Raw genomic sequence first — 15,228 nt, 5'->3', positions numbered from 1 at the left:
AAAAGAATAAAGTCCATAAACTAAAAACCCACAGCTAATATCATACCCAATGGGGAAAACTGAGAGCTTTTCCCCTAAGACCAGGAACAAGACAAGAATGTCCACTCTCACCACTTCCATTCAAAAGAGTACAGGAAGTCCTAGCCACAGCAGTCAAACAACAAGAAGAAATAAAAAGCATCCAAATAGGTAAGGAAGAAGTAAAATGTTCATTATTTGCAGATAACATGATTATTATATATAGAAAATCTGAAAGACTTCACCAAAAAATCGCTAGAACTGATACACAATTTCAGTAGACGCAGGATACAAAATCAATCTACAGAAATCTGTTGCATTTCTCTAACTTAATAATAAAGTGGTAGAAAGAGGAATTAAGAAAATAATCACATTTACAATTGTACCCAACATAATAAGATACCTAGGAACCAACCAAACCAAAGAGGTGAAAGATTTATACTCTGAAAACTATAAAACACTAATGAAAGAAATTGAATATGACACTGAGAAATGGAAAGACATTCCATGTTATTGGATTGGAGAACAAATTTTTTTTTTCTTTTAAAGATTTATTTATTTATTTGACAGAGATCACAAGCAGGCAGAGAGGCAGGCTGCTGAGCAGAGAGCCCAATTCGGGCTCAATCCCAGGACCCTGGGACCATGACCGGAGCCGAAAGCAGAGGCTTTAACCCACTGAGCCACCCAGGCATCCTGAAATTAAAAAAAAAAAATTTTTTTTAAAGATTTTATTTATTTATTTGAAAGACAGAGATCACAAGTAGGCAGAGAGGCAGGCAGAGAGAGAGGGAAGCAGGCTCCCTGCTGAGCAGAGAGCCCGATGTGGGGCTTGATCCCAGGACCCCGGGATCATGACCTGAGCGGAAGGCTGAGGCTTTAACCCACGGAGCCACCCAAGCGCCCCCGAAATAAAAATTTTTAGAAAAAGAATAAACTGGGGCTGCGGAAAGATGGCAGCTCAGCTGCGGCGGCCTCATCCACGATGTGTACAGCTTCCGGGGGGTGATTTTTGTGATGCCGCTAAGAAAACAACTGACAAACACTCTTGTACGACTTCTATGGAGTGGGACACACAGGAGTCACAAATAACATGGTTTTGGAAGCTCCCTTCCTAGTTGGAATTGATGGTTCGCTCAAAGGCAGCACTTAAAACCTTTTATTCTGTACTTCCTGTGGGATTCCCATTGGTTTCCATTTGTATTCTACCCATGCTGCTCTGGCTGCCTTGAGAGGTCATTTTTGCCTTTCCAGTGACAAAATGCTATCAGTTAAAAACAAAAGCCATAGTAAATGCATCTGAGATGGACATTCACAACTTGTCTCTACCAGAAAAAGTTGCAGAGCTGAAAGAGAAGATAATGTTAGCATATACTCACTTATATTCACTGATGAAGATTCTGAAGGAAGTAACTCCGGACCAGACCAAGTCAGAAAACTGATCCAGAATTAAAGCTTAAGTATCAGGTTCAGGCCTTTTTACTATCTTCTATCAACAGGTGCTATTTGATCAATTCTCGAAAAAGATCGGCTTCAAGAAGGGATGGGAACTGTGGTTTATCGTGCTTACCTCTAGGCTGATTTTCCAAATAATTTGAGAAGCTGCTTCTTAAGATGAGAAACTAAGGAAGTTTCTGTCCAGATTTTATAGCTATTTGCCTTACGAACTTATTTTAGCTTGTCAATGTAATAAATACTTATTTCTGGAAACCTATTTTACTGCAAATTTAGGTTGATTAGGAAGCAATGTCCTGTGAATGGTCTGATATAAAGATGCATGGTTGTGAACAGCGCCCAGTTACTCCCGTCTGCCTGACCTCCGGCCGCGCTCCGAGCTCAGTTGCATTTCTCTACACCAACAGCAAGACAGAAGAAAGAGATATTAAGGAGTCAATCCCATTTACAATTGCATCCAAAACCATAAGATACCTAGGAATAAACCTAACCAAAGAGACACAGAATCTATACTCAGAAAACTATAAAGTACTCATGAAAGAAATTGAGGAAGACACAAAGAAATGGAAAAATGTTCCATGCTCCTGGATTGGAAGAATAAATATTGTGAAAATGTCTATGCTACCTAAAGCAATCTACACATTTAATGCAATTCCTATCAAAGTACCATCCATCTTTTTCAAAGAAATGGAACAAATAATTCTAAAATTTATATGGAACCAGAAAAGACCTCGAATAGCCAAAGGGATATTGAAAACGAAAGCCAACGTTGGTGGCATCACAATTCCGGACTTCAAGCTCTATTACAAAGCTGTCATCATCAAGACAGCATGGTACTGGCACAAAAACAGACACATAGATCAATGGAACAGAATAGAGAGCCCAGAAATAGACCCTCAACTCTATGGTCAACTAATCTTCGACAAAGCAGGAAAGAATGTCCATTGGAAAAAAGACAGCCTTTTCAATAAATGGTGCTGGGAAAATTGGACAGCCACATGCAGAAAAATGAAATTGGACCATTTCCTTACACCACACACAAAAATAGACTCAAAATGGATGAAGGACCTCAATGTACGAAAGGAATCCATCAAAATCCTTGAGGAGAACACGGGCAGCAACCTCTTCGACCTCTGCCGCAGCAACATCTTCCTAGGAACAACGCAAAAGGCAAGGGAAGCAAGGGAAAAAATGAACTACTGGGATTTCATCAAGATCAAAAGCTTTTGCACAGCAAAGGAAACAGTTAACAAAATCAAAAGACAACTGACAGAATGGGAGAAGATATTTGCAAACGACATATCAGATAAAGGACTAGTGTCCAGAATCTATAAAGAACTTAGCAAACTCAACACCCAAAGAACAAATAATCCAATCAAGAAATGGGCAGAAGACATGAACAGACATTTCTGCAAAGAAGACATCCAGATGGCGAACAGACACATGAAAAAGTGCTCCATATCACTCGGCATCAGGGAAATACAAATCAAAACCACAATGAGATATCACCTCACACCAGTCAGAATGGCTAAAATCAACAAGTCAGGAAATGACAGATGCTGGCGAGGATGCGGAGAAAGGGGAACCCTCCTACACTGTTGGTGGGAATGCAAGCTGGTGCAGCCACTCTGGAAAACAGCATGGAGGTTCCTCAAAATGTTGAAAATAGAACTGCCCTATGACCCAGCAATTGCACTATTGGGTATTTACCCTAAAGATACAAATGTAGTGATCCAAAGGGACACATGCACCCGAATGTTTATAGCAGCAATGTCCACAATAGCCAAACTATGGAAAGAACCTAGATGTCCATCAACAGATGAATGGATCAAGAAGATGTGGTATATATACACAATGGAATACTATGCAGCCATCAAAAGAAATGAAATCTTGCCATTTGCAACAACATGGATGGAACTAGAGCGTATCATGCTTAGCGAAATAAGTCAAGCAGAGAAAGACAACTATCATATGATCTCCCTGATATGAGGAAGTGGTGATGCAACATGGAGGCTTAAGTGGGTAGAAGAATAAATGAAACAAGATGGGATTGGGAGGGAGACAAACCATAAGTGACTCTTAATCTCACAAAACAAACTGAGGGTTGCCGGGGGGAGGGGGTTGGGGAGAAGGGGGTGGGATTATGGACATTGGGGAGGGTATGTGATTTGGTGAGTGCTGTGAAGTGTGTAAACCTGGTGATTCACAGACCTGGGGATAAAAATATATGTATATAAAAAATATATGTTTATAAAAAATAAAAAATTATAAAAAAAAAAAAAAAAAAAGATGCATGGTTGTTAGAAAAATAGAGTTGTATTTAATGTTGACTACTATTATTTCTAAATGGAGCAGTTGTTATGGTGAAGACCGAGAAACCATACTTTTTCTTACATAAAATATAGGTATATACATATTCTGTAGATAATAATAAACTAACTGGTTAATGTAAAAAAAAAGAATAAACTTCATGAAATACCTCTTTAGCTTTGAGTAGGTGATTTTTTTTAATGTTCAAAATACAAGGGTCAAAGATTATTTTTTTAAAAGCTTTTTTTAAGGATTTTATTTATTTATTTGACAGAGAGAGAGAGAGAGAGAGACAGTGAGAGAGGGAATACAAGCAGGAACAGTGGGAGAAGGAGAAGCTGGCTTCCCACTGAGCAGGGAGCACGATATGGGCTCGATCCCAGGACCCCAGGGATCATGACCTGAGCAGAAGGCAGAGGCTTAATGACAGCGCCAACCTGGCACCCCAGGGGACAAAGATTATTATGCAAATAAAATACTTTTCTTCATTTATTTATTAAAAAATATTTACCCAGTGCCTATTATATGCCTGACACTCTTCTAAACACAGGACATACTGTAGTAAACAAAAATTAGACAAAAATTCCAAACTTATTTTACTTTCTTGTCAAAATCATTAATGAAATGCATTAAGAAACAAAATAGCAATTATAGTTACCAACAATTTCATACATCATAAAATTTCATTCAAGTTACTAATTGCTAACCAGAAAAAAACTAAATTTTGTATCTCTATTAATACGGAAAAGAGTAAATTGAGAAAAATAATTTTGGCCATGAGAGAAATAGGAAATCTTTAGCTTTCCTAAAAAAAAAAAAAAAAATCTGGCAAGAACTATAAAGAGCTTAAGAGCTGATCAAACTCAACACCCAAAAAACAAATAATCCACTAAAGAAATGGGCGGAAGACATGAACAGACATTTCTCTAAAGAAGACATACAAATGGCCAACAGACACATGAAAAAATGCTCCACATCACTTGTCATGGGGGAAATACAAATCAAAACCACAATGAGATACCACCTCACACCAGTCAAAAAGGCTAAAATTAACAAGAATGAGGAGGTGGGGAAAGGGGAACCCTCTTACACTCTTGGTGGAAATGCAAGCTGGTAGAGGCACTCTGGAAAACAGTAAGGAGGTTGCTAAAATAGAGCTACCCTACAACCCAGCAATTACAGTACTACGTATTTACCCAAAGGATACAAACATAGTGATTCAAAGGGACAAATGCACCCCAATGTTTATAGCAGCAATGTCCACAATAGCCAAAACTATGGCAAGAGCCCAGATGTTCATCAAAAGATGAATGGATAAAGAGATAGATACACGATGGAATATTAGTCAGCCATCAAAAAAATTGAAATCTTGCCATTTGCAACGATATGGTTGGAACTAGAGAGTATTATGCTAAGGGAAAAAGTCAATCAGAGGAAGATAATTATCATATGATTTCACTAATATGTGGAATTTAAGAAACAAAACAGAGGATCTTCGGGGAAGGGTGGGTGATGGGCATTAAGGAGGACATGTGACATAATGAGCACTGGGTATTATATGCAACTGATGAATCACTGAACTCTACTTCTGATACTGGTAATACACTATATGTTAACTGATAGAACTTAAATAAAATAATTTTTTTAAATCTGGAAGAACTACATTTTACCTAAATTGAATTTAAATAAAGAATATTTTTTCAATCTGGCATTTTTAGATCATATGATTAAGACTGATTAAGACAGAAAAATATTAATATTAAATTAACATATGTCTATACAAACATATTTTTATAAACATAGGAAAGAACTGAAAAGGATACATAAAAAGTTGTTCCCAAAAGATACTTCTGTATGGGAGGGAGTGCAATGAGTCAGAGGGAGAAATAAGTTTTCCTTTTTTATACTACATAATTATTTAAAATGGCATCTGAGTGATTTCTGCACTCCTATGTTCCATGATACTTGTCAAACAATAGAGAGAGAAAGGCTGGTATGAATAAAATTTTTAAAATAAAATAATACTATGAAAAGACTCAGAATTTTCCAATTGTGGATAATAAAACAATTATGGCCTAATATCAAATGATATTGCAAGAAAACAGCTATAAAATTAAGTGAGCTCACCAAAGGTAAAGAGACAAGTAGAGAAATCCCAGGGACATTATCAAGTTTAGATGGTGTACTAGTAGCACACCAACAGGCAGAAAAGAAACTCATTTCAGTCTCAAATGTGTAAAAACCAGGATGCCTGGGTTCCTTCTCACTAAGCACTTGTAAGGTAGTGATTTCTTTGAGGTTTCAATCAATATAAATTGAGGTTAAACATCACTTTTGATCCTAATTGTTGAGGTCTTAGTTCAGTTTGGGATTAGTTATGAGAAATGTGACTTTGAGAGGAACAAAGGTGATGAGGATGATGATAATAATGATGATGATGACAATGACTGGTTTTTCACAGTTGTGTTTATTTTTACCTTAGACAAATTCAAGCTGTCAGCCATACTTAATGAATATGACAGTCAAGTCTGAGAACTTGATATATTTCTTTTTCTTTTCTTAAAGATTTTATTTATTTATTTGACAGACAGAGATCACAATTAGGCAGAGAGACAGGCAGAGAGAGAGGAAGGGAAGCAGGCTCTGGGCTCAGCAGAGAGCCCGATGCGGGGCTAGTTCCCACCTGAGCCAAAGGCAGAGGCTTTAACCCACTGAGCAACCCAGGTGCCCCTTGATATATTTCTAAACGTGATTTTTTTTCTATTACTCTATACTTGTCAACAGCATATTTTAATAATCATCTGGTGAAGCATTCCCTTCCTGTAAAGTATACAGTAGAGGTGATGAGAGGTAGGACAAAGCAAATATAGTAGCATTCAATAACCATCAACTCCAATGTAAAACAAAATGAGAGATAAAGTAAAATTTTATTACTATTATTATTATCATCATCATTAGTTTGCTACAACAGGATCTGCTAAGACCTGCATATCATGTTCGTCATTGTGTCTTTCAAAATTTCTGGTTTTTAATATAACATGTTACCTGAAAAGTTTATGCTGGTCTCCAGACCTGATACTTGCAGCTCGATCATTGGGAAAGGCTATCAGTGCACCCTTCATCGACTCTTTACTTATGCGATGATTGTGAAGACGTGTCATGGCTGATTGAAGCATTGTAACAGGTGCACGGTCCTTGTATTTAGGCAAGTCTCTAACCACAAACTGTCCCGTAGGATTAGTGACCAAAGGGGATATACCTTTTATAGAATTGGATATTAAGTTAAATGGTTTTTTAATTTCAGCTTTCCAATTAATATCCATGTATTAATACACTACACCATTGGTTCTAACTTAAAACTAAATCCCTAAACAAATTCAGAAAATACAACTATTTCATTTAATAAATGGACATACACAAAACAATTTATAAAATATTGCACATATAAAAAAGAAAACATAGTAACTCAAAGGAATGAGTTAGCCTATGTGACATAAGATTTTATAGATCAGAGAGAGCTGAATATCAGCAATTTCATATGGCTCAATGTATAAAAGATAACTGAGTATTACAGCCACAAGATAATCCATGGAATGGTCAAAAGTAGTTTATATTATAGACTCAAGCAAAAATATAGAAGAATAAAATATAAAAACCAATAAATATTTAATACATTTTATAGATCACTAAACCAATGCTATGCAAACTGTAATCCCCAAAATGGCAGCATCAACTACTGTCAGGGTCATGTTAGAAATGCTAATCTTTGGGTTCTACCAAAGTCTTATATAATAATCAATTCTGGGATATAGACCAATGAAACCTATTTTAACCAGCCTTCTATGTGATTTTGATGCATTCATAAGGTAAGAACCACAAGATAAGACTACATTTGACATATATAACTAAGCAATCAGTGTGTTAAAATAATCCTATATAAACTTTATTTAAGAAAAAGTGTGTCCACATTAGCTTACCAGGATTCATTCTCATCACAACTTTCTTGGTGGAAGGTTTGCAGATGCTCTTGAAATCTAAATATATTTGATGAAAAGGTTTCAGTGATGACTGCAAATTTTCATCTGCCACTGAGCCAATAATCTCTATCAGTTGCTTCACTTTAAAGACTCCTACTTGATGTGGAATGAATGAACATGTCACATTCTAAAAAAAGAAAAAGTAACAAGTTGCTATAGGCTGAATGTTTGTAAATCCCACAAACTCGTATGTTTAAACTTAATGCCCATGTGATGGAATTAGGATAAGTAGGGCCTTTGGGATGCGATTAGGTCATAGGATTAGTGCTCTTATAAAAGAGGCCCCACAAAGCTCCCTAGACTCTTCTACCATATAATAAAACAATTAGAAGGCTACAACCAGGAGGAGGGCCCTTACCTGACCAAGTTGGCACCTTGATCTAAGACTTCGAGCCTACAGTACTGTGTGAAATAAATTTCTGTTGTTTAAACCATGCAGTCTATGGTATTTTGTTTCAGCAGTCCAAATGGATTACAAAAATAATATTAAACTGTTGGGAAGTTGGGAAAAAATTAAAAGCAACAAAAAAACTGTTTATAGGGGCACCTGGGTTAAGCCTCTGCCTTTGGCTCAGGTCCTGATCTCAGGGTCTTAGGATCAAGCCCTGCATTGGGCTCTCTGCTCAACAGGGAGCCTGCTTACCCCTCTCTCTTTGCCTACCTCTCTGCCTACTTGTGATCTCTCTCTGTCAAATAAATAAAATCTTTAAAAAAAATAAGAACTTTATAAAATTTTTAAGGAGAGCTAGTCCATCACCATAATATAAAAGAAGCTTAGAAATACCGTATATGACATTGACAGACCTTTAAGATATATATTATTGGAAAAGTATTCAAGAAAAAATTAAGAACAGTGGTATTGAAGTACCTCCAGAATAGCAAATCAAGGATTTCCAAATATCTACTCCCCCAAAGGAGAAAAAAACCACTGGAATAATTGTCAAAATCAACTTTATACATATTCTAAAATTACCCAAAGCTTATAAAAATCCAAGGAATATTTAAGAAAAAAAATAGCTGATCAGCCATAAGAAAGGATAAATATCCACCATTTACACTGATATGGATGGAACTGGAGGGGATTATGCTAAGTGAAATAAGTAAAGCAGAGAGAGACAATAATCATATGTTTCACTCATATGTAGAATATAAGGAATAGCGCTGAAGATCATAGGGGAGGGGTGCCTGGGTGGCTCAGTGGGTTAAGCCTCTGCCTTCAGCTCAGGTCATGATCCCAGGATCCTGGGATCCAGCCCCAAATTGGGCTCTCTGCTTATCAGGGAGCCTGCTTCTCTCTCTCTCTCTCTCTGCCTGCCTCTCTGCCTACTTGTTATCTCTGTCTGTCAAATAAATAAATAAAATCTTTTAAAAAAAATCGTAGGGGAAGGGAGAGAAAACTGAATGAGAAGAAATCAGAGAGGGAGACAAACCATGAAACTCTTGACTCCAGGAAACACACTGAGGGTTGTGGAAAGGGAGCTAGGTTGGGGGCGGGGGGATGGGGTAACTAGGTGATGTGCATTAAGGATGGCATGTGATGTCAGGAGCATTGGGTGTTATATGCAACTAATGAATCATTAAACACTACATCAAAAACTATTGATGTACTATATATTGGCTAACTAAATTTAAATAAAATTTTAAAAATAGCTGAATCTCTGAAGGATAACAGGTTTTGTGTCATTTTTATAAAGTGCCATCCCATCCTCCTATTCTAGTTTTGAGCTCTTTTTGAAAACGACAGCCTTGTAACTATGGCAGCTGTAAAAGCTATTAGCCTAGCAGCCAGGGAGGGAAAAGATTGGGTTTGGAGCTCTCCAAAAATCCTATCCCCAGAGAAATGTCCCTATTTGTCCTGTCTAGAAGCTAGCTACAAAGCCTACTATAAGGGTATTATTTTTAACTGACCTGGTTCAGGGCTCATTCTTTGTAAACTCTCTTCCCTGTTTTGTACCCCCTTCTCCTCCCCCATCAAAAAATCAGCAGCAATTGCTAAACATCACAGCAACTTGAAGTAGCATTACCATTTAAGGCCAATAAGAGGCAAAACAAAACAAAACAAAAAAGAAAAAAGGAAAATTAAAACAGAAATATTCAGAGGGTATTTGAAAAGCTCTCACATACTCCTGGGAATCTACCTCATCACACACATATGTATGACAGTTTATATGCCCAGGAAAGACTAGAGAAAGCTCTAATTTCTGAAATCTGGCTGACTTTGAGACTGTACAAGCTGAAATTAAAGGCCAAAAAAAGCTATAAATTACCTGACAGAACAATAAAGATATGCCTAAGCCAAGTACACTTACACAAAGGCTCTTGGCAAAGGCTGAGCCTTACTGATTCAAGAAATTTAAGAGAAGCTCTACCCAATCATTAGCTGACCCCTAAATTAACTGAGTAGACCATTGACTGGCTGCACACAACAAAGAAAACGACGTTTACAGACTTGGTCTAAAAGGTCACTAAAGAAAAAGAACAACAGGAGTGCCTAGGTGGCTTAGTGGGTTAAGCCTCTGCCTTCAGCTCAAGTCATGATCTCAGGGTCCTGGGATGGAGCCACACATCGGGCTCTCTGCTTAGCGGGGAATCTGCTTCCCCACTCTGCCTGTCTCTCTGCCTACTTGTGATCTCGCTCTCTGTCAAATACATAAATAAAATCTTTAAAAAAATAGCAATGAAGCTAATCTTGGGAGCCATCTGATTTCAGAGTTGCCAAATTATACCATTTAAAATGCCCAGTTTCCAACAAAGAATTATGGGATGTGAAAAGAAAGAGGAAAGTATGGCCACTACACACAGAAAAATGCAATAAATAGAAACTGTGCCTGACAGGGCGCCTGGGTGGCTCAATCAGTTAATCATATGCCTTCAGCTCAGGTCATGATCCCAGAGTCCTGGGATGGAGACCTGTTGGGCTCTCTGTTCAGTGGGGAGCCTGCTTCTCCCTCTCCCTCCACTGCTCCCCCTGCCTGGGCTCTCTTGCTCCCTCTCTCTCTGTCAGATAAATAAATGAAATCTAAAAAAAAAAAAAAAAAAAAAAAAAGAAGAAAAGAAAAGAAACTGTGCCTAAAGAAACCCAAATGTTGAATTTATTAGACAAACATAAGTTGACTAATATAAATATGCTCTAATGACTAACAGAAAATACGTTCAAAGCATTAAAAGAAGACACCAAAAGCAAAGGAAACAAAAGTAAAAAATAAACAAATAAAGTGGGACTTCATCAAATTAAAAAGCTTCTGTACAGCAAAGGAAACCATCAACAAAATGAAAAGGTAACCGATGAGATGGGAAAAAACAGGACTCATTAATCATCATACTCAACATCACTAATTATCTGGGAAATGCAAATCAAAACCACAATGAAGTATCACAGCACACCTGTCAAAACGGCTATTATCAAAAAGACAAGAAATATAAAGTATTTAGCAATAAGAACAAAACCTTCCCATTTTTGACAACATGGATATACTTTGAAGGCATTATGCTAAGTTAAATAAGTCAAACAGAAAGACAAATAGCATATGAACTCACTCATATGTGGAATCTAAAAAAAAAAAAAAAGCTCATATATACACAGTATAGACTGGTGGTAGCAAGGAGAAGGGGAGGCAGATGGGTGAAATGGATGAAGGGGGTCAAAAGGTACAAATTTCCAGTTACAAAATAAATAAGTCATGAGGACACAATGTACAGCATAGTGACTATAGTTAATAATACTAATATCAAATATCACATATTTGAAAGTTGCTACAAGAGTAAATCTTTTTTTTAAAGATTTTATTTATTTATTTGACAGAGAGAGATCACAAGTAGGCAGAGAGACAGCAGAGAGAGAGGGGGAAGCGGGCTCCCCACTGAGCAGAGAGACTAATGTGGGGCTCAATCCCAGGACCCTGGGATCATGATCTGAACCGAAGGCAGAGGCTTAACTCTGAACCACCCAGGCGCCCCTACAAGAGTAAATCTTAAGAGTTCTTATCACGAGAAAAAACTATAACTATGTATAGTGATAGATATTAAACAGACTTATTATGATCATTTTCCAATATTTACAAATACCATTATACTAATGCTATCTATTAATTATATCTACATAGGAAAAGAATTAGAAAAGGTATGAAAATATCTCATAGGGGTGCCTGGGTGGCTCAGAGTTAATCCTCTGCCTTCAGCTCAGGTCATTAGGCTCTCCGCTCGGTGGGGAGCCTACTTCCCCCTCTCTCTCTGCCTGCCCCTCTGCCTACTTGTGAACACTCTCAGTGTGTTACATAAAAATCTAAAAATAAAAAAAGAAATAAAGAAAGAAAGAAAACATCTCACAAAATAGAGACTATCAATAAAGTATAGAAATTGTTAAAAAAAAAAGAGAAGGAAATATGGAAAACTCACAAATGTGTATAAATTAAACAATATACTTCTAAGTAACCAATGGGTCAAAGAAACCTCACGGAAAATTAGAGAATACCCTGAGATGAAGGAAAACTATAACACAACATACCAAAACTAATGAAATACAGCAAAAGCTGTGATTAAAGTAAATTTAGGGGCACCTGAGTGGCTCAGTTGAATAAGCAGTTGCCTTCAGCTCAGGTCCTGATCCCAGAGTCCTGGAATCAAGCCCCACATCATGCTCCTTATTCAGCTGGGAGCCTGCTTCTCCCTTTCCCTCTGCCCACCACTCCCCCGACTATGCATTCTCTCTTGCTCTCAATCTCTCTGTCAACTAAACAAAAATAATTTTTTTTTAAAGAAAGTTAAAAATAGAACTACCCTCCCTGTGATCCAGTAATGGCACTACTGGATATTTACCCAGAAAATACAAAAACACCAATTCAAAAGGATATATACACTTCTATGTTTATTGCAGTATTATTCATTATAGCCAAATTATGGAAGCAGTCCAAGTGTCCATCAATATGTGAATGGATAAACACACACACACACACACCATGTATATATACATGCCATACACACACACACTGGAATATTACTGAGACATTAAAAAGAATGAAATCTTACCATTTGCAACAACATGGATGGAGCTAGAGAGTATAATGCTCAGCAAAATAAGTCAGTCAGAGAGTATAATGCTCAGCAAAATACGTCAGTTAGAGAAAGACAAATATCACAAGATTTTACTTATGGAATTTAAGAAACAAGTGAGCAAAGGGAAAAAGAGAGAGACAAATGAAGAAACAGACATTTAACTATAGAGAACAAACCGATGGTAACCAGAGGGGAGGAGGGCAGCGGGGTGAGTGAAACAGGTGATGGGAAGTAAGGAGTGCACTTATCATGATGAGCACTGAATAGTGTATAGAAATGCTGAATCAATGCATTGTATATCTGAAACTAATATAACACTGTACACTAACTATACTGGAATCAAAATTTAAAAATGTAATAAAGAAAAAAACTATTTAAATAAAATGCATGTGAACAAAGTAGTCGATTTCCATAAACAGAAAACCAAAAATTGACATACATACACAAAACAAAGTATGAGGTAATAGGATGAACAGGTATATGACCACAAATTAGATAACCTAGATGATATGGACATATTCTTAGACAGTTGCAAACTTCTAAAATTTTTCTAGAAGAAATAAAAAATCTGAATAGCCCTGGGTTAATAAGAGATTGATTAGAAATCAAAACCTTCTGATAATGAAAAGCCCAGAACATGATGGCTTTGATGGTGAATCTTATCAAACCTTTTTTTTAATCAAACATTTAAAGAAGAATTAGCACCAGCCCTTCATAAACTATTCCAAAAACTGAAAAAAACACTTTCCAACTTACTATATAACAGCAGCTTTACTCGGTCAAATCCAAAGATGTTTAAGAAAAGAAAACTATGGGCCAATGTTCCTAATGAATATATATGCAAAATTCCTCAACTAAATATTATCAAACTGAACCCAGAAATATGTACAAAGGATTTTCACTCTGTACATCAGGGAATTATCCCAGGTTTAACATCAGAATATCACTCAAGGGGCGCCTGGGTGGCTCAGTGGGTTAGAGCCTCTGCCTTTGGCTCAGGTCATGATCCCGGGGTCTTGGGACCGAGCCCCACAACAGGCTCTCTGCTCAGCGGGGAGCCTGCTTTCTCCTCTCTCTCTGCCTGCCTCTCTGCTTGCTTGTGATCTCTGTCAAATAAATAAATAAAATATTAAAAAAAAAGAATATCACTCAAGGTAATACCCCATCTCAATAAAGGGCAAAAAACATATTACCACTGTAATAGACACAGAAAAAGTACATGAGAAAATACATTTTCACAGTAAAAACACCTAAAACACTTGAAGTAGAAGAGAACTTCCCCATGTTTATAAATGCAATCTATGAAACACCTACAACTAACATCATACTTAATGATGAAACTTAGATTAGGAAGAAGAAAAACATACTCTCATCACATCTATTTAATACCATAGTAGAGGTTCTAGGCAAGGCAATGATGAAATGCATCATTTGGTTGCAATGCATCCAAATTGGAAAGGAAGGTATAAAATGGTCTCTATTCATAGATAACATTAATCTTTTTTTTTAAGATTTTATTTATTTATTTGACAGTGAGATATCACAAGCAGATGGAGAGGCAGGGAGAGAGAGAGAGAGAGAGAGAGAGAGAGAGAAGCAGGTTCCCTGCTGAGCAGAGAGCCCAATGCGGGATTCGATCCCAGGACCCTGAGATCATGACCTGAGCCGAAGGCAGCTGCTTAACCCACTGAGCCACCAGGCGCCCCACAGATAACATTAATCTTATATCCCAAAGAACCCACTGAAAATCATCAGAATAAATGATTTTAAGATTACAGGATACAAGGTCAATATATAAAAAAATGCATTTCTATATACTAGCAGCAAATGATACAAAAATTAATTTAAGAATACAATCTCATTTACACAACAACAAAAAGAATAGACTATTAGGAATATATTTTTAGAAGAATGGCAAGACATGTATACTGCAAACTACTAATCATCACAGAAAGAAACTGGTTTGGTTTTTTTTTTTAGATTTTATTTATTTATTTGTCAGACAGAGATCACAAGTTGGCAGAGAGGTAGGCAGAGAGTGAGAGGGAAGCAAGCTCCTGCGGAGCAGAGAGCCTGATACAGGGTTTGATTCCAGGACCCTGAGATCATGACCTGAGCCGAAGGCAGAGGCTTTAACCCACTGAGCTGCCTAGGCACCCCACTACTGAAAGAAATTTTAAAAGACAAAAATAAATGGGAAGCTATCCAATTTTCATAAATTGCAAGATTTAATATTAAGATAGAAACACAAACAGATTTATAGTTTCAACACAATTCCTATCAAAATCCCAGCGGCTGGGGTGTTTTGTTGTTTTTGTTTTTATATAACTTAGTAAGCTAATTCTAAAACTCATAC

The 15,228-nt window shown here is 37.0% G+C and overlaps 1 protein-coding gene across 1 annotated transcript in view; it reads right to left on the bottom strand.

The window, feature by feature from the left end:
• CFAP47 (cilia and flagella associated protein 47) overlaps positions 1-15,228 on the bottom strand; it is a 546,720-nt gene that overhangs the window by 492,531 nt on the left and 38,961 nt on the right. Inside the window, exons 9-10 of the mRNA XM_059157736.1 lie at positions 7,761-7,947; positions 6,829-7,042 (exon numbers count right to left, since the gene is read on the bottom strand). Of these exons, the coding sequence (XP_059013719.1) occupies positions 6,829-7,042; positions 7,761-7,947 (401 nt within the window). The remainder of the gene's footprint in view (positions 1-6,828; positions 7,043-7,760; positions 7,948-15,228) is intronic.

Source organism: Mustela lutreola, chromosome X (assembly GCF_030435805.1).
Source record: "Mustela lutreola isolate mMusLut2 chromosome X, mMusLut2.pri, whole genome shotgun sequence".
NCBI classification, from domain to species: domain Eukaryota; kingdom Metazoa; phylum Chordata; class Mammalia; order Carnivora; family Mustelidae; genus Mustela; species Mustela lutreola.
This window is presented reverse-complemented; position numbering and strand designations above follow the sequence as displayed.